We start from the raw sequence: 19,769 nt of genomic DNA on the forward strand, positions 1-19,769 counted from the left end.
CCACCACACCCTCTCACCATCATCGACCATACCCCATATATCATGCCTTCCTTTTCCAGTCTCCTATAACATGCCATCCATTTTCCTCCCACTAGCACCTCCATCTTTTCCCTCTCCTTTCCCGTTATATAACTTCCTAAACCATCCTCTCCCATACTCATTTCTTTTTCCCGCCCCGTCCTGCTTGTTTTTAATGTGCTTTATAGGTCATTGTTTCCCATTGCTTGTAGCTCGATATGTGTGGTTATTTCTGTATATACATTAGAAGTCAAAAGTTCTGTCTGGGATTAAACATTTCACGTAGCTTTCAGGCCACTAAGTATTTAAGAATCAACAGACGAGCTCTTGCCGCATGTGGATAATCTGTAATAAAGCATCTTGCACTTCGGCATCCATGTGACCCTGCAAGAAAGAGATGGACTGTGTTACCAGAATAAGACATGTGCCAAACACAAGGAATTTCATAAACGTGGCCATGTTCTCCGTCCGTGTTCAAAACGATCTACACTAGAGGCGGGGGAGTCAGACCCTGGCTTGTGGACCCAGAGTGTTGATTGCCCCTCGGCAGACAAAAACCCCAGTGAAGAAGAGAAGAGCATGCCACGGAGCACCTAACAGAGAGGAGATCATATTTACACCTCTGGTTCTGGGCTCAGACCCAATTGCCCGGTTATAACCTAAACTTTCTTACCTGAACAGCATTCAGCAGATGTGAGCGATAAATGGATATTACTTCTTGATGTCTGTGCTGAGTCTCCTACAATGAATTCAAACACCATATTATACGAAATATAATCATTAAAAATGATACCGTGAATTTATATACACAAATTTATTATTATTATTAGAGCCAAAACTGGCAGGATTCTCCAGCTAGAGACTAGAAAAGGCCCCAAACTATGCATAGTTAAAATGAGTAAGGAAACCTCACCGAGTTAATTATGCATTATACAGGTCAGCCAAGATCTTCCACCAGCCAAAGCTCACTGGGGTTGGCTCTTCATAATAGATAATGAAAATCCCAGTTATGCTGTAAACCCTTCTGCCAACATGAAAATATCACACAAGTGGCGGGCACACACAATACAAATTCTCCCCCCCCCCACCCTACTGTGGGGCAAAGTGTGGGATGTTGCTATTGTGCAAAGTCAATGACGCTGAATGGAAAGAACCAAGAACACTGTTAGAGCTGCTGTGGTCTTCAGTGTTGACAGACTTGTGCACCTTGAGTGGCTGTTTGTGGTATAATGTATACCCATTGTACAGCGCCACGGAATATGATGGTGCTATATAAAACAAATAATGATATCTCACTGGTTATGTGTAATAAAATGTTTAGTTTTTGTGCTTAGATCACCATAAGGACCGGCCTTACTGATCAATGTTGTGGACTTTGATTAATTGATGGAAAGTACTAGCTTTAATATTTAGCGTAATGCCATTTCATCAGGTTTTGCAGAGAGGCCTATTTTCTGTATTTTATATTGTTATATGTTATTTATAATACATAATTGAAAAAAAAAAATCACAAGACAAAAGAAAAAAAAATTGTCTTCAAAATGTGTGGGTCCTTTAAATTTGGTAATGCACCCACATATACAGAATATGATAAAAGGCACATCAGGTAACAGAGTATTCTTCCAGATAGTTCTTCCAATACAATCCAAAGGCAGCTCTTCAATTGTACTGCAGCAATTGGCACAGAATTAATGAATGGCTACAATAAAGTCCATCAAAAGTAGAATCAAAGTTACATCTCACTCACCCCGAAATGGGCTTCAACCAGGTTCATCGACCAGGACGTGCCTTTTATTACATTTCTCAAATGTGATTGCAGTACCAAATTAAAAAGATTAACACACACCTTTAAGACAATATTACACTATATGTATTTGCGTTATTTCATCACATATATATATATATATCTCCGAAGCTCAACCTCATCATTCGGAGATATCAGGTTACTATACATTTTATTGTGTCCATAGATTTTCACCAGCGCACAAATCACACTTTTTTGGTTTAAAAGAAAATGAAGACTTAGTGGATCAGAAGCAGAGCTGGCACCTTACCTGGCTTCATCCATGGCCGTCTTCAATCTCTGAATGGGGATGCAGTATTTGGTGACGCAGACTTTGCAGTCTTTCAGAATCAGACTGGGCTCAGCCCTCCTTTGGTTCGGCCGCTATGTACAGCTATAGCCCCACTACTTATCACAGCCACATCCCCTTTCTGCTTTCTATAAGCAGGAGAAGGTGAGCTCTTGGAAGTTCCAAGGTACGATTGTAGGTATTTTAATATGTTTAATATATTTGTACTGTGCCACAAATGTATTTTTGTGCGTGTGTGCCGCTTGTGGGTTTTTTTTTTGTTTTTTTTTAATTATTGTCTTTAGGAAATCTGATCAGTTTAAAATGCCTCATCGTGTTATCACAGTATTTGTATACCAATAATACAGTTTAAAATCCACTTGTGTATTTGAATAACCGCTAATCTAGGAGAGTGACCCCAAGCTACTTACATCCAGCTGGCACTGCAGGGATGTGACCTGAGCCTGCAGGTTGTCCACAGACTGGCTCCTCTGGCTCCTCTCACTCAATTGGGACAAAGTCAGCTTCAGCTTCTCCACATCAGTATGAAGGGCACGGATCTAACAAGAGAGATCACAGGTCTGAAACACTAGATATGTTGGATACAAATGAAAGACTGCTGGGCAGAGACTGTGTGTTTTATGGATTACAGAGACTAATTGGGAATGTTCTCAAATACAGTCAAGATGCTCCTTGCAGCTCACCTCTTTGTCTTTGCTCTCCACGTTTCTGGCTGACTGCTGAATGCGTCCTTGCAGTTCTTCTATGGTACTCGTAGACTTCTTGCATATTCCCTTTAGCTGAGTGAGCTCCTGTTCTAGGTCATTGTTTTTCTTCTGCAGCTGTTTGCTCTGCTCATGTGCCATCTGCAACTCCTTGGCCATTTGCTTGGTGTCTTCTCTGTACTTTCTGCAGGACTCCTCCAGCTGAACAACCTTTTGCTCCAGCTCTGTCTTTGCTGCTCTCAGATCTGTGCCTTCCCGGTCCTTGGAGCTCCGTAGCTCCTGTAGGCTGTGACGAGCTTGTCGTATCTCCTCCCTGAGCTGCTTTACTTCCAGTTCAATCACCTGCACTGCCTCCTCCTTTACCTGGAGTTTCTGTTGCGCCTCTGCCATTTGCCTCTCCCAGTCGTCCTTCTCCCGGATGTGCTGGGTTCCAGAGATATAAGTTCCTTTCAGCTCCTCCAATTCCTTTTCCAGAGCGTGAACTCGCTCTTGAACTTTTTCATACAGGTTTACCTGGGTTTTCAGCTCAGCTTCTAGAGATGCTTTGGTGTTACTTAGCATAACCTTCAGTTCCTGGTGCTGAACAACGGGAATGTACTGTGTATTTAATGACTTCTGCAAAGCCTTCAGTTTGCTGGCAGTCTCTAGACACTCCTCTTGCAGCGTCCTCTGTTTCTCCTTGGCTTCAGACAGTGATTTCCGAACTTCCTGCAGATGCGCATGCACTTCATCCAGCTGGCTTTGCATCATATCCCTCTCTTGGTTCCAGGAGGTCCGCTCTTTGCTTAGCACACACTCTGCACTTTGCAGCTCTCTTTGCATCTTCTGAATCTCATTTTGCTGCTCTTCAAACTTCAGCTGTGTCTCCCGACTTATCCGACACTGTTCTTGTAACTCATTCTCCAGCTCCCGTCTTGTGGCCTGGAAGCTCTGCTCCTTCTCCTCCATGCTGGTGAGAGGAGCATACTTCTCGGTGATGCAGCGCTGTAGCGTGTCTAGCTCCTCTCTCTGCTCCTGGATAGCTGCCTGCAGTCTCTGCACCTCACTCTCTGCTTTTTGGTACTTTGCATATATCTGGGTACGCTCTTGTTGCTTCTGTTCTACCAGCTTCTGGAATTCTGATACCCTCACCTCATGTTCTTTCCTTTTCACATATTCAACATCTACTTGCGCTATCAGACTGTCCAGTCGAGACTGTAAATCTGCCCGCTCGGCAGCCTCTTTCTCCACTTGGGACTGCAGTTGTGCCCACTCTGCAGCTTTGCGCTCCAGCTGTTTGTGCAATTCTGCCTGCTTTTCACTTGCAACCTCCAATTGTGATTTCAACCCAGCCTGCACCACAGACTCATTATCCAGCTTTGCTAGAAGTTCTGTCCTCTTAGTAGTCTCTTTTCCAAGCTGTGTGTGTAGAGCTTCTTGCTCTTTCCTACAACAGGCCAGTTGCTCCCTGCACGTAGCCAAGTCGGCTTTAGTTTTTTCTAGCTCTGTGGTCAGTTTGGCGAGTGCCTGGTGGTGCGTTTTCAATGGTAGGTGGCTCTCTATCAGACTGGTGTTCTTGGTCTTCTCCACCTCAAATTTACTGGTTGCCTCAGCCAACTGCTGCTCTAGTTGGGTAATCCTTGAATTCATGTCTTGCATCTCTTTTTCATGCTGCGCCTGAGAGGTGCTGGATGTCTGCAGTAGCACCAGATCTTCTCTGAGTGTTTTCCTCTCCGCCTGTAACCGCTCCAGTTCAAGCTCAGCCTTTCTGCAGCTTTGCTCAGAATCTGACAATTTCTGGTGGAGCTGAGCAATAGTTTCCTCACAAGCTCTCTTGGTCTCCGCATGAAGCTGTGCTGGGACATGCTGGCTTCTCATTTGTCCCGTGAGGTCTTCAACTTGCCTCTGCAGTAAAACTTTCTCAGTCTGCAGCTTCTCCCCTTCACGGACCTTGCCGATAGTCTTTATTTTTAGGTCCTCCAACTCTTTCTTAAGAGTTTCCCATTTGGTTTCGGAACGATTCTTCTCACTCTGTGTATTAAAGAGCTCCTGTCGTAGCTGCGTGAGCTCACGCTCTGTCTCCTCTAGACTCCTGGACTTCTCGTTTACCTCGTTGGTTAGAAGGCATTTCATATTCTCAAATTTATCAGCCGTGACAGAAAGACCTAGTTGCTCTCCTGCCTCTTGAGCCCTACGTTCTGCTCTCTCCTTATCTTCTTCGCACACGGCAAGCTCATCTTGCAGCCTCCGGTTTTCCTTGCGCAAGCGTGAATCCTCTCTGCGCAGCTCCTGTACCAAAAGCTCATTGTGGCGGAGCTGGTTTCGCAGTTTCCCAACCTCTGCAGAAGCTCCTTCATACTTGGTCTTCACCTCCCGCAGCTGTTCATTCAAGTCTTCAGCACGGGAACTTCCACTCAGAGCTTCTTGTGTCAGGTGGTCTTTCAGTGCCAGGAAGTGAGACTGCATCTGCTTCACTTTTGCTTCTGAATCCAGCATTCGCTTCTGCACATCACGGAGAGCTTCCTCCAACTGCCGAATCTGCTGATCAGACTCAGCTTTAGTACGATCTCTCTCAGAAGCCAGGGCGAGACATTCCGATGATTTCCTGGACAGCTCGTGCTGCAACCTAACCGTTTCGTCCCTTGCTGCTTCACAGAATCTGCGCATGTTCTCCAACTCCTGATGTTGCTCTGCATTGTTCCCAGGGAGCTCTAAGGGCCGCAGCTGAGACCTGGCCAGCAGGTGCGCAGAAAGCTGAAAAGATAAGAAATGCGGTAAAGAGATTATGATAATACAGTCATACCAACATTTTTTTTTTTTGTCCTTATCGCTTAAACAGAACTGTTATAGTTGACCGAGAATTTAGTCATTTCATATAACCACAAATACTAAACAGGTAGTAAAATGTCAGCTGTAGAATGTTACGAGCGTACAGTTGTGCGCAAAATATGCATACCCTTGGAGAATTGGTAATATATGCATTCCCTTAGTTCTTAATACTGTGTATTGCCCCCTTTGGCATCAATGACAGCGTGCAGTTGTTTGTAATAGTTGTCTGTGAGGCCCCGAATTCTTGTGGTATAGCTGTCTATTCGTGATCGCAAAATGCCTCCAGGTCATTCAAAGTCGTTGGTCATCTTGCATGAACTGCACGTTTGAGATTTCCTTCACCTTTTTCTGCTGTGACCATTGGAAGGTCATCTTGGCCTTGTGCTTAGGGTCATTGTCGTGCTTGAAGGTCCAAGAGCGTCCCATGCGCAGCTTTCGTGCGAAAGAATGGAAATTGTCAGTATTTTCTGATAACATGCTGCATTCATCTTGCCATCAATTTTCACAAGATTCCCTGTGCCTTTAGAGCTCATCCCCCAAAACATCAGCGAGCCACCATCATGCTTCATCATGGGGGATGGTATTCTTTTCGCTATAGGCTTTGGTGACCTCTCTCCAAACATAGCACTTGTGGTTGTGACCGTAAAGCCCTGTTTTGGTGACTCCAAATTACAGTGTGCCAGAAAGCTGTGAGGCGTGTCAAGGTGTTGTCAGGCATATCGTAACTGGGCTTTTTTTGTGACATTGTATCGTTTTGTGATCCTTGAAGCAACCACACCATCTTTTCCCAAAGCAGATACTTTGTATCCAAAACAATTCTTCTGGCCTGGTATCAAAAGATCCCTGAATTTTCCATTTCCTAATAAGTGATTGAACAGTAGTGACTGGCATTTTCAAGGCTTTGGATATCTTTTTATATCCTTTTCCATCTTTATAAAATTCCATTACCTTGTTACACACGTTTTTGACAGCTCTTTTCTGCTCCCCATGGCTCAGTATCTAGCAGACACTAGTATACACAGACACTAATTGCAATTTAAAAAGCCACGTGTGAGAAATTAACCTTTAATTGTCATTTTAACCTGTGTGTGTGTATCACCTTGTGTATCTGTAACAAGGCCAAACATTCTAGTGTATATAAACCTTTGATCAGAGCCATTTGGGTGATATCTGTTATCATTATGATTTAAAAAGGAGCCAAACAACTATGCGATAATAAATGGCTTCATATGATCACTAGCCTTAAATTAATATGCAGGCTTTTGAGCACAACTGTAAATTTTGTGGATGAACAGTGGTTTGTGGAGTGTTAGCATTTGAGTCCAACAAAAGGAAGAGACTCCCAGTACAACGACAAGAAAAAAACCAAAGAACGATCCCCCTTTACCCCAGAAGAGGTACCTGCGGATTTGCACTAAGCATAGGAATTTGCTTCATGACAACTTCTTCTTTACCTAGACACAAAGAGAGCGTCACGTTATTTCGTGTGAATGCTACCTGGAATAGTTTGAGGAATTGAAGCTTATACTCACTATTACTAAACGGACTGCCGGGGGCAGAATGAGTCATCTGCTGGAAAACAAAAAGCAACAAATCTTATTGGTCATGATATATAGAACTCTTAAGAATCAGATTGGATTTTTATCTTGGGGTTCTAGTGTTCAGAAGGCTGCAAGCCTTATTACCAGCATATTATTCAGTAAACATGGCTCTCCAACCTATCCTCCTTTCAAAACATCAGCTCTCTTAGCTTCCGATCAGCAATCATCAGCTTGTAGTACCTGAACACGCCCAACAATCACAGTTCTGACCCTTCCTCACCTCGTAATATCTCACTTTTCCTCTTAGATTTTCCATTGTCCTCAGGCTTTCTTCCAACTCTTTTTCTTTTGCTTGCAGCAGTAATTTCATTTCCTCTTTCTTTTACAGGAAGTGGAGAGAACAGGGAGAAGAAAGGTGGTCATGGAAAAGTAGAGCAAATGCCCTGAAAAATATCCCTCGTCTTATATTCGAGGTCATCGTCTAATCAGACCTCAAATATTGGTCTGATTACAAGACTAAGATCCAGACCCCACGCAGCGCTGCAGGGGACACGGATCCTCCTCTCTGGCAGCCTCTGCTGCTGCCGGCACTTCCTCTGGGGGGCTTCTATGACGAAGCGCTGGCATCATATGACCTTCCTGTGCTCCACCATAGAAGCCCTGGTAGCAGCAGAGGTTGTCTATATAACAAGTGTGACAGAATGACCTGTCATACAAGGCCCCAAGGTAGTCAGAGATGGCTCCAGCCTGGCTGCTAAACAGTGATTGCACAGGCAGGAACTCCATTGTGTAAACTAATCCCATTAACAGGATGGCTGCCAGGGGGATATTCAGTAGCTAAAGGGGATTAAAGGTTGGGTTGTCTACCTGTTTATCAATGTTAATTTATGTTAATTAAGTTCTGTGGCTATATGAGTCTATGTTTTACAACAATAAACTGTTCATTCCTACTGTACTCAGTTCAAGGTAGTTGTGTCTACTTATTGGGTACACATAGCAGGGCTCCCAGGTGCGCATGCTGGCTGGTGCTGGAAGTGATTCCGGGGACAACAGGAGGATACATGTGGGTGATCTCTGGGAGTTACTACAGCTCTCTTGGTGAACCCGTTACAACAAGTATATGATTTCTCCGCAAGTCTGTTTTGCAGAAGCACCCGGGAGGCCTGGTTGACAAAACTGAAACCGGGGAGAGGTGGATGGAGAAATAAGACAGAAGAACAAGAGGCAAAAGAAGAAGCATGACTGCGTAAAAGGAGACACGGACACGGAAGCAGTTGGCTAGGTAGGTAGGGAGACATTAGCGTGAGTAAGAGGTGGGAAAAATGCAAACAATTTGAAACTCTCTACTTTGTTTTCGTTTGTTTTGTTGGGGGTCCTGCCTCGTTCTCAGACATTTCTACAAATAGATACATATATCTTGCTTGATTCATCTGCCCTTACCTCATTTTCAAGGTCATCAGACATCATCTGTTCCTGTAAACAAAGCGATTGCCAGGTTAGGAGACATACCTCCCACAAGTAAAAAGAAATACATCACTAACAACGGCACAGTTATTGGCACCTTCATCAAGAAGATATCCACATTTGCATTGTACATTCACTCTAAGTTAGAACATAAGACAATACATCACAGCGAGCAGTTTATTTAAGAATATTCAAAGCTCATCCGTAAATCTCTACTTATGGAGCAGCACACGCCATACAATTAGCTTCCAACTGGATGCATAGCATTGGGTAGATCCATACCTGGCTAAGCTGCATCTGTAAACTCCCTACTTTGTCAAACAGAACCCGCTGCTCATGCTGTATTTTCTGCAGTCTCTCCCGTAAATCCTCATTCTCTACTTCCAGGTCCTGCGGGGAGTTATGGGAGAAAGATGGCTGTGACCTAAGCACATAGCATTCATCGCAGACTATGCCAGATTACAGTTATCTCCAGATGGACACAGACCTGCATTTGCTCCTTTGATTTTGTACGGGCTTCTTCCTTTGAATTTTGCTTCACTCGTTTCTGTGTAAAAGTCAACACGCACACAGAATAACTTATTAAAGCCATCCATCTGTTTCTTATAAACCAGAACAAAGCTATAATAGGCAAATAGTACCTAATCTTCAGAACAAAAAGGGAAATTTATCAAGATCAAGCCCAGGGCTTTAAAGTTAAATTCTGGGCCAAGTGGATTAATTCCAAAAATATCTAGTTTGGAAGCCAACGCACATTAAAGGTGCCGTGACCGAGTGAAAATAGTCATAGCGAGTCCTGACTCGGTTGGTAGGCCACCTAAATCTAGCATTGCATTTCAGAGGTACATCCACCAGCAAGGCACAGGCTGAATGGGGATTAATTAAAATTGGGGGGGGGGGGGGCTTATTTAATTAAATTGGGGGCAATAATATTTTCACGTAAAGAAGGAATATACACATGCAAACATAAAAAGAACAGCAACGCAATACATTTGTGGACATTTGGATGTGGCATGGATGGTATAATAAGATAAAAGGTCTCACAGGACGGAAACATCTACCCACTGTCCCCACCATTAAATTATGTTTATTATATTCTAAAATCAGGATGGAAACTAATTATGTGTATTCTTTCCTGTGAGTGCTCCAGCCTTGTGTTTAGATATCTATTGCAATGGGTCAAGTAAGCCCCTTTATTTTTTCAGAGAGAGAGATTGTCTGAATCCCAGCATTTATCAGTTTGCGTGCATACAATTCCACTCGTATGGATGCCTGTAAGAAGATCTTACATATGGTTCTAACAAATTTCACATATTTTTACCATAGGCAGTAGCCCCCTTCTCCCCTCTCACTAGAACATCTGCTTGCTGGCTGGCAAAGCTTGAAGGCATACGTTCGTCCAAACATTACATGATTGCTATCAACAGTGCTACAGTGTTGATATCAACCGATGAGAGGCACTTCAATTCATTAGAATGCAGCAAATTGCAAGTAAAATCAGCTAACAGCAAACATGTTATTAAACCCAAAGCTGTCCCAACATACTTGCTTACAGAGCAGATTAACCTTATATTAGTTTATACTTAACGTACACATACTCACCGAGCGCAGAGACACAGCACTCCTCAAAGCCTCGTGTCCTGCAATGAGATAGAGATCAGACCTTCACTTCTATTGTATCTTCTAGCTTCCTGCTTTAAGAAAGATAGGCTAAATATCCATCATTAAGTAAGGTTTGACAAACACATTATTGGCCTTCGCAAAAGGGCCCAGAATTACTAATTTGCACGCCTAATGAAGTGACGAGAAGGCTACAGGTTGTCCAACCCTGCTTGACTGCTCAGACAATTACCTCGTGGAGAGTTCTCCATTGCAGTCCTAACCAGAGACAGAATTTCCAAGTTGTCCCCAATTCTTCCATAATAAGCACAGTCATGTCCCAGAGAGTCCACCAACCCTATGTCCGCTCCTCCTCTGAGCAGGACCTCCACAGACTCCTTACAGCCATACTCACAGCCCAACATCAGCGGGGTCCTGATAAATACAGATTTAGAAGCATTATAGGTAATAAGACCAAGGCCAAAAGGCCAGCCAATTACTGAAAAAAATATATCCTGGTGTCTGTTACTTACTTATTCTGTTTGTCTCTGGCATTGATATCAGCTCCCTTGTCAATCAGAAGTTGGCATATAGCCGGGCGGCACATCTGTGTGGCGAGAGACAGGGGAGTCCTCCCATCCTGTAGTGTTAAATATGGAGGGTTGGGTAGCAAAAAAGAGAAGGACTTTTCAGCCAGAGCGTACTTAAAAGAAAAAATCCGATTTTGGATGAGTTTTTGGTAAATTTAAATGAAAAGTATTAAATGTCTTACCCCATCCTTTGCATTGACAGAGGCTCCGTGATCACAGAGAAGTTGCACACTGGAACAGCAATCAGACATGGCTGCGCGAAAGGCAAAATAATCATGAAGGTACAACTAAATCATAATCACAGCATAAAAAAAGAACTTTGAGCCAAGTCCAGCCTGCCCCGGACAGAATCCAGCCTTTAGGGGTAGGTTCCTTCTCACCTGCATCATGAAGAGCAGTCCTGCCCTGGAGATCTACATTCTCTGTCGGGCAATTAAACTAGAAAGAGAGAGAGACACGAACATCAAGCAAACGCGTGGGTTAAGAGACTGCAAACGCTCTCACTCCACCTGGAGCCTCACTCACCTGCAGCAGCTTCTGGAGACACAAAGAGTGGCCGTACTTGGCAGACAGATGCAGTGCGTTCCGACCTGAGTTAATTAAAAATATAAAATAATCAACGCTCACAGTATTCAGTGAGAATTATTATTAGCAAACCCACACAAAGTCTATGAGCCCATGTTGAAGGAAATTTATAAATTCCGGTGAGAAAATAAAAAAATAAATAATTTACAAGCCACACCAATATTATGTAGAAAATTCATGCACCATCTATAGCTGCATTCATTCATTCATTCATTTATTAACGGGCAGCGTATATATCAGAGGTTGGGTTTCCTAAACATTGCGTTATCTTTCTTAAAAGGGCGACAGATATTTGTCTGCTTTACAGCCGCCCTGTCAGCTAATTATTTATTCTTCCGGCCCACGTACCAGCAGCATCTGGAGCTGTGAGGTCCACCCCATGTAATAGGATTGCATTCAAACACTCCAGGTGACCTTTTGATGCCACAATGTGGAACCTAAATAGTAAGAAAGTAATAAAATGTTTTATTGTCCGCTTTATAGACCCAGTCATTGGTATGACTGCAGTTTTTCTTTGTACTTCCTTTGAAGACATTTGCTATAAAACACATACATTAAGACTATCACCCTACCCAGCTTTATTGGCATGGCCCTCGAATATGCATATGAGATAATGAAACATTAATACGTGACAATATCAGAGCATGTCATACTAACGTGGATTAAGAATAAAATAATATTTACCGAAACATCTTCAGAAACTTGTGGAAAACCAAAGTAGTCAAGGTAGACTAAGCAAATGATAGACTGGTACTAGTATTGGGGGTGCAAGTTAAAACTACACCCCACCTTTGGGATGTGTATCCCTGCCATTGGTTACTAGAAGACCAAGTCTAATAGAACAGGGGTGCTCAAACTGCGGCCCTCCAGCTGCTGCAGGACTACATCTCCCATACTCCTCAGCCAGCCCCTTAGCTGAAGGAGCATTATGGGAGATGTAGTCCTGCAGCAGCTGGAGGGACGCAGTTTGAGCATCCCTGCTAATAGAATATATAGAATGCTAGGGTGGCAATATAAGTCTGATCAATGGCATTAGGTTAGGTTTGATAATGGCTTTTAAGGTGACACTGCCATATTTCCCCATGAAGATTTGCATCATCAGAGAGCTTGCTTGGTAGACTATAGGAGATTCTTAGGGAGCTAGAATCAGAAAATAAGTAATGAGGCAACATCTGTTGAAAAGTCACCTAGAACGATCTACTCCTTAAAATGTCAGAGTGGGTGTTATAAAGTTTCCTTCATGTCCGCCATAACACAAAGAAGGACATCTCTGCTCCCCACGACACACTTCAGCCTACATTGTATACTGCGATACTATACAAAGTTTGTCCCAGACAATAAGAGCAGCCATGCCACAAGCACCATGAGTGGCGTGCCACACGGCTATCTCAGTCATCCAGTTGTGGGGTTTTCCTTCTTCCCATAATCCATTTCCGGGTCACCATAATCGGGACTTACGCTGAGCGGCCCTCCAGGTCCAGCTTGCTGGGATTCACTCCCTTTTTGGCAAGAGTGGATGAAATCTTCTCAACATCTCCTCTTTCTGCTGCCCTCATAAGACGCTCATCATACTTACTCCAGTCTACTGTTTGCTAATAATAAATAAAACAAAATACAAAAGTAAAACAAGATATGAAAGCCAGATTTAGAATGCATTTTATGAGTAATAGGACTGTGACGCCTCACAAGAAATAAATCTTATGAAAAAGGCAGCATCAATACATATGATCCAACACCCACTATTAAAACGCGAGAGGACATGATCTGTAATAATTATCTAAAAGTCTTCCAAACAGAAATCAGTAAATTGTCTGTGAGGATCTCTCTCACATGCAGGCCTCAGTTACGAGAGCGGCTACATTAGAAAGACTCCAGAACGTTGCAATTTTTCCAGAGACCTCCTTTCTAAAACATCGGCAGAGAATCATCCAAAGGAAAACGAGACCAAACAAAAAGAAATGGGTGATTGGCAGCTAAAATTAAGTGTAATGATTTTCTGAGCCACTCACATCTCACACCACAATTCTCTCCTTCTCACCACGACATGACCCATAAAACAAGTGGTTTTAGGTTCCCACAGAAAGCTTTACCCCAAGGTACCTACTTTCCATGTACATGGAGAATGTGCGCTCCTCTATTTTTTTTATATTTTTTTGCTGTGCATATTTGCAGGCTCTGACCAAACCCTATGGTTGACCTCCTCCTGCCCCACAGGTGCCCAGAAAAGGCTTTCAATTTGGGTTTAAAATGCGGTGCAGTCCCACTGATTTAACTCCTTGGTAAGCAATATAGCCATTAAAAATTACTTAGGACTCGTCAAACTTGGGGTACTTAGATGTAGTTTCTGGCTAGGCAATATATGGCCAAATAGCGTGATGGAATCCCCAATATTTATGCCTTAGATTTTTTTGAATAGCATTTGCTGGGTGTGCGCTGAATTCCTGCTTTGTTTTCTGTACCTTTTAGACAAACACAGGTACAGCCAGGTAATTGTTCCGCTGGACGACTTGCATTCCAGAGCCGGCTACATAGCAGGTAAGGCTTTATAAGAACTTGGCAAGGATTTGCACCAAGGTGGAGGGCAAAAGTGCACATCGGGAAGATTAAAGTGTAAATCAAATGCACATGTACCCTGCACAGCAGCTCAGTAAAGATGCCAGAAGATGATACGATAGATGGAAGCAACAATGACGATCGGATTCTCCGAATTTCAGCTCTGGTTAATATATGGAAAAAGCCAGAAATGCGCAACCGTTACAAAAACACATTGGGAGTTTAATGGTGCAGCAAAAGTATTGAAAAGTGCCATTTTTTGCTATGGTGGCAGATTTCTCATTTGCAATGTGTCAATTATTAGGTCTTTGAATGAAAAGGCACAAAAATAATGTCACAAAGTGTGCTGCATATAATTTCATATATTATATATATATCAGCATCCTATGTCATCCATGTACAAATACTAGCAGTTTCATTTACATTCACACTAAGTTGTTCATCGTAAACTCGCGAGAGAAGAGCCGTCTTCTCCTCTTGTACCAGTGATTGTAACGGCGCTATGGAATCTGCTGGCTCTATATAAAAAAAAAAGTAATATAATAGCATAGTAGATTCGGGAAGAGAATCTATACATTAAACACTATGCCAAATATATGGTGCAATTCTGAACAAGCTCCAACCCAGAGAACAACTTGTTGGCCCTCTTGAGGTTATCTACACAATCATGTGGGCTAACGATTCAACAAACTTGTTTGCTTGCGGGAATACATCATTCTTTCATAAATTAACATTTTGTTTTTAGAACAGACTTGCTTAGGACTCGAGGATGATGATCTCAAGAGCTCCTGCTAATGCGCTTACTAAATAAAAGGTAATAATAACATTTTCCTAACACACAACCGCACATCTTGCTGGATCAGCGTAACCCTCCTTGTAGCATAATCCCCCCAGGGTTGGCACTTCATAATTCATCAGTGAGATGAAATCTTTCACCTTAAGTACCCAAGTATAGTAAATAACGCTTTACACGTGGATTAAACACACGCACACAACACCTTTGTCCAAAAAAACCGCTGCCTCCAATAGTATAAACTTACTGTGCGTTTAGAAGAACACGAAAACCAGCGCGTCATCCTGATACCACCAGAACCTCCAGGGGACACCTCAGGAATCACAGGGATGTAAGCGTGCCGGCGCTGCGGCATCCCATCCCCCGGGGACAAACGGACATCACATACACAATGCCAAGAGCCATCTTCCTCAATATGGGATGCCCAGCACCTGCCCCAGGACCAGGCAGCTCTGTCAGGCTAAAGCCATGTCTGCCGCTGAGCCCCCGCCTTACGGACGCTCTGCACTCTGAAGCTCCGTGCCCCCCTCCTCCCTCTCAGAGGCTCCGCTCTCCTCACTCTTTGAGGTTCTGCTTCTCTGCTCCTCAAACAAATAGCGGCTTCTCCCAATTCACTCCCCTTGTAAACACGGCGTCTCTGGCCTCTTTCCCAGCGGGAGGTCTGCTCTATTTTTGCCGGGGAGGAGGTTAACAGCTGAGATAGTGAGGAGGATCTGCACACACATGCTCCGCATTCCCATGCACTGAGCCATCAAGCCTTGTAATTCAGGGCAGGGAGCATTAGAATAACAATTAAGAGCATTTACACCTTGTGTGACCAATATAACCGAGAGCAGTCAAGGACACAGCTCAGATCTATATAAACAATTGTATATCTTACAGCTTACAGTATCCAAATCATCATTATTATCACATAGTCCTATAGTGCCAACAGCATCTGAAGCGCAGTACAATAGGGAATGCCAACAAACCGATGACATTAGAAAAGGAGGACTATGTGAAAAGCCCTGCGTTTAAATAGAACTCGTGAGACCGTGAGAAGGTCTCATAGAACAAATCTTAAAACCGCTCCTCTGACAATAGGGAAAGGCACTTAGGGATATGTTCACTTTTTATTTTTATTTATTGTTTATTGTTTTATATAGCGCCATCATATTCCGTAGCACTCCCCTATATCTCTGCTCTCTATAAGATGACACATGCCTCTACAGGCTATATGCGCTATAAGAGATGCTTTTATTCACTTTCATTACCACACTGTGTATATTTGTATGTATATCATTATTTATTAAGCGCTAACAGACGCTCTTCCTAACAAAAGGGGAGACACAATAAGCGTCATAGGTATAAACACATTAGGAAAGGAAGCAGAGAGCTTACGGTTTCATTTACACATTTGTTTAGTGAATAAACGCCAAGCTCATGTTGACTTTATACTAGTGAAACCCGTAGCTATTATGAAATCACTTACCTATCTATATATACACACACACACACACATATATATATATATATATATTAAATAAATCAGACACAGGACTATAGACTGATTTAAAGGTGCTGTTCCACCTACTCTGCAGTAAACAACCCCAGCATTAAAATCATCGTTCCTGATTACTGCCAGGAAAATATCATGACACAAAAGCACGGAACGATCCTAAAAAAGATTGTTTTATTTTCATGTGAACTAACCTTCAAAAGAAAGAATACAATTACGGATCTGATAAGGTTTACTTAACATGCCAGAGAGAGCAAACAGTGTTTTGCCCAAGTGGAACAGCACCTTCAACCAGAATTTGAATTTTAAACTTTAAATGTATTTAATGAGCGTTGATTTTCAATAAACAATGTCCCAGCTGGACGGAAGGGATCTGGCGGTAAGCACGCTGTTCGAGCCGCATTGTCCTCTGGAGCAATGATGTAATGGGCTACTTCGTTGGTGTGTAAAGGGAACAAAAGCATCGGCAGACAGGAGGAGACGCAGAGGACTACTATCCCTGAATACAAAATACTTTGGTAAATAGCGTTGTTTAGGATGCCCATCCTCAAGCAATTCAAAGCCAGACACACTGATGTAAAGCCTGAACTGGGGCAGAATTATTAGCGTAAAGGGGGGGTATTTCTCCCACGGCTCATATCAGAACATGAAGCAGCAGAACAATGGATCATTCTCCAATCTTATTATAACAAGTCCAGGACGCCAGGAAATAAAGAGCAGGCATTTCCTCCGGCCCCTGCCAGACACACCGCGCATCATTCACAGGCAGGCAAATCTATAGGGGTATAGCCAAATATAAACCGCTTGTTACGCCCCATGCATAGGGCTACCCAACATGATGGAACTATTTAGTTTTGTTTTTTTTTATAATTATATTACACACACACATATATACATAAACACACATATATAGCGCCATCATATTACACAGCAATATATATGCATGTATACATATATGTAGTAAATTTCATTTTTTTTTTTTTGTTTTTTACTTTAAAACTCATGTGTACAGAAATCTTTTTCTTCTTTACCGTTGTGAATGGCTTCAGAGGTCAGAAGAGAGGAAAGGAATTTAACAAAGTACCTGTAAAGTTTGTATCTGCTGCCAAAATCTGTTTATTAATTTTGTATTTTTACAAAAATTTTACATTTTTGTCCCCCCCCCTTTGAAATCGGACAAACCCTTCGTATCGCACCTCTACTTTTGGCTTTATGTTATAGGGTGCGCACCTCAGAATTTTTCTGTTTTTCAAAAACGGAGGCCAAACATCAAGTTACCCTTTTTACTAATCCACCCGTGCGTGCGGCCATCTAATACCTATAACGCCCGTACGCACCGGGCCCGTCACTCAGACATTTACGTGTCGCCAGTCAAAGAAATGTTTTCAGAGAACCTATCATTAAGAAAGCAGCATTCCTCCCATTCCTGGCGGAGCAGCCTGTACTAGTTACCACGTCACCCCTACTGATCTTACTACAAAACGTTTCAGATACAAGAAGACAGACACAAGACGAAGCTTGCAAATGCGTTGTGCACAGCATATTCCCAAAATAAAGTATTATTGATTTATATAGCACCGCCATGCTCTGCAGTGCTGTACAAAGTAAGCTTGGTTGTTTTTTGGATGGTTTTTCCTGCAGGTGGCCTCTTATCACGATGCAAAAGTGTGAACCCTTTGAAACCAGCCCTAATCCGGAATAAATTACATTTATAATGTCTAATTATTTTACAATTAATGTAACAACAAATTCATGGGTCAACAGAATCAGCCACAGATGAGACAGAGCTCCGGAATTTGGATCGCGTCGTGTCACCCCATCTAGATCAATGGTATGGAAGCCACCATCAAGATGAAAGGAGAAGCCGGGGACTACACAGGGTGTTATCATGAAAGACAACGCAATGCAAAGAAAGAAAGAAAGAAAAAAGGGTATAAAAAAATAAAAATAAATAAATAATAAAAAAAAATGAGAAACATTTTATAATTAATTCAGCATGCATTTATATGAGACAATTCTCAATGGAACTAATTTTCCTATGAGAAGCTTAAAGAGTTCGATTTTTAATTGACATAGCTTGTCTTCTGGCGCTATGAAGTAAAGTAAAGCACCGTCATCACCGCATAACGTCAGACAGTGCAGCTTCACCCGGTTTCAGAGAGACTTTAGGTTCCGCGCTCTGTAATTAGCATTCTACATCTCCCCGCTCAGCCATTATTAACAGGCGAGGGCTCCCCGCTCCCATATTATTAACAGGTACAGCCGGTGACAGATGAGGGCTCCTCGCTCATATATTATTAACAGGTACAGCCGGTTACAGGCAAGGGCTCCCGCTTACATATTATTAACAGGTACCGCCAGTGACAGGCGAGGGCTCCCCGCTCCCATATTATTAACAGGTACAGCCAGTTACAGGCGAGGGCTCCCCACTCACATATTATTAACAGGTACAGCCAGTGACAGGCGAGGGCTCCCTGCTCCCATATTAACAACAGGTACAGCCAGTGACAGGCGAGGGCTCCCCACTCACATATTATTAACAGGTACAGCCTGTTACAGGCAAGGGCTCCCGCTTACATATTATTAACAGGTACCGCCAGTGACAGGCAGGTACAGCAGTATCTACCCTCCCAACTTTCTGTTGCGAGATTGACTGTGTTGACCTATGCACACACACGAAAACTAATTGCTCTACAAAAAAACTCTTTCTACACTCAGAAGTTACTTTTAAGCCACACAGTTTCTACATAATATATATATAAGGGCAAGCATATAATGCTGTATGTAGCCTACTATTGATATTTATAACACATTACAGTAGAAGCATGGATACTAAGTTTAATTGTGACAATTTGCCACTACAAAGCCATGCTCAGATCTGGTCTACAAAACACCGCGCAGAGCAAAGAGATGTTGGTGATAGATATAGATATATATTTTTTAATATACAATTCTGATTTGTAGGAGGTTGACCTACTAATTAATCTGATCTCCTAAAAAATGTTTTACTTAACTAAGAGGAAAACGAGAAAATAATGCATGCAACAAAATAGATTCACTTAGAAGGGGAACTGGGCGTTCCTTTGGCAATGAAAATACCAGTATATTTAAAATGTGAACACTTTTCTGTTACTGGATAATAAAGCACAGTTTTAAGTAAAAACAAAACATTCCATTTCAAAGCATCTAAAAAAAAAAAAAAAACGACAATATATTTTCAATTGTTTTTATTATAGCGAAAGCATTAGAGGGCTTGTATTTGTTAATATTTTTTTCTAGTAAAAAGGCCACGCTTGCTTCCAACAGAGCTGGAGTAATTCCAAAATACTTCCAAGAATAGAGGATAAATGCCTATTATGAAAATGATAATTATTCTGTAAACCAAATAGTTGCACACATACATACTCCTACAGTGCCATCTAATGGACACTTTCAGCAGCTGCAGCTAAAGAAACAAAAGCATGGCATCTATAGTGTGTACATGCATATAATAAATTATATTTCTATAAAAGGAGGTTTTGCC

General features: G+C 42.4%; 1 protein-coding gene across 1 annotated transcript; it reads right to left on the minus strand.

Annotated features, from left to right (window-relative positions):
- Positions 1–330: 330 nt before the first annotated feature.
- Positions 331–15,031, minus strand: LOC149300107 (uveal autoantigen with coiled-coil domains and ankyrin repeats protein-like). Its single transcript, XM_089485552.1, has 15 exons — positions 14,996–15,031; positions 12,861–12,994; positions 11,751–11,839; positions 11,343–11,407; positions 11,198–11,255; positions 11,000–11,070; positions 10,761–10,867; positions 10,481–10,662; positions 10,231–10,268; positions 8,911–9,018; positions 8,605–8,637; positions 5,966–6,055; positions 2,795–5,548; positions 2,522–2,650; positions 331–402 (listed from the first exon to the last, which is right to left on the minus strand). The coding sequence occupies exons 1-15, from the start codon at positions 15,029–15,031 to the stop codon at positions 331–333; spliced, it is 3,966 nt and encodes a 1,321-aa protein (XP_089341678.1).
- Between the last annotated feature and the right edge of the window lie 4,738 nt (positions 15,032–19,769).

Source organism: Sceloporus occidentalis, unplaced genomic scaffold, assembly GCF_023333645.1.
Source record: "Sceloporus occidentalis isolate IW3139 unplaced genomic scaffold, rSceOcc1.0.p SCAF_26, whole genome shotgun sequence".
NCBI classification, from domain to species: domain Eukaryota; kingdom Metazoa; phylum Chordata; class Lepidosauria; order Squamata; family Phrynosomatidae; genus Sceloporus; species Sceloporus occidentalis.

Coding starts and splice junctions, on each gene's coding strand:
- LOC149300107 (XM_089485552.1), bottom strand. CDS start 15,031: ATGACGCGCTGGTTTTCGTGTTCTTCTAAACGCACA. Junction 11,840..12,860: donor GACCTGGAGGGCCGCTCAGC/GTAAGTCCCGAT, acceptor CTTACTATTTAG/GTTCCACATTGTGGCATCAA. Junction 11,256..11,342: donor GTCTCCAGAAGCTGCTGCAG/GTGAGTGAGGCT, acceptor CTCTCTTTCTAG/TTTAATTGCCCGACAGAGAA.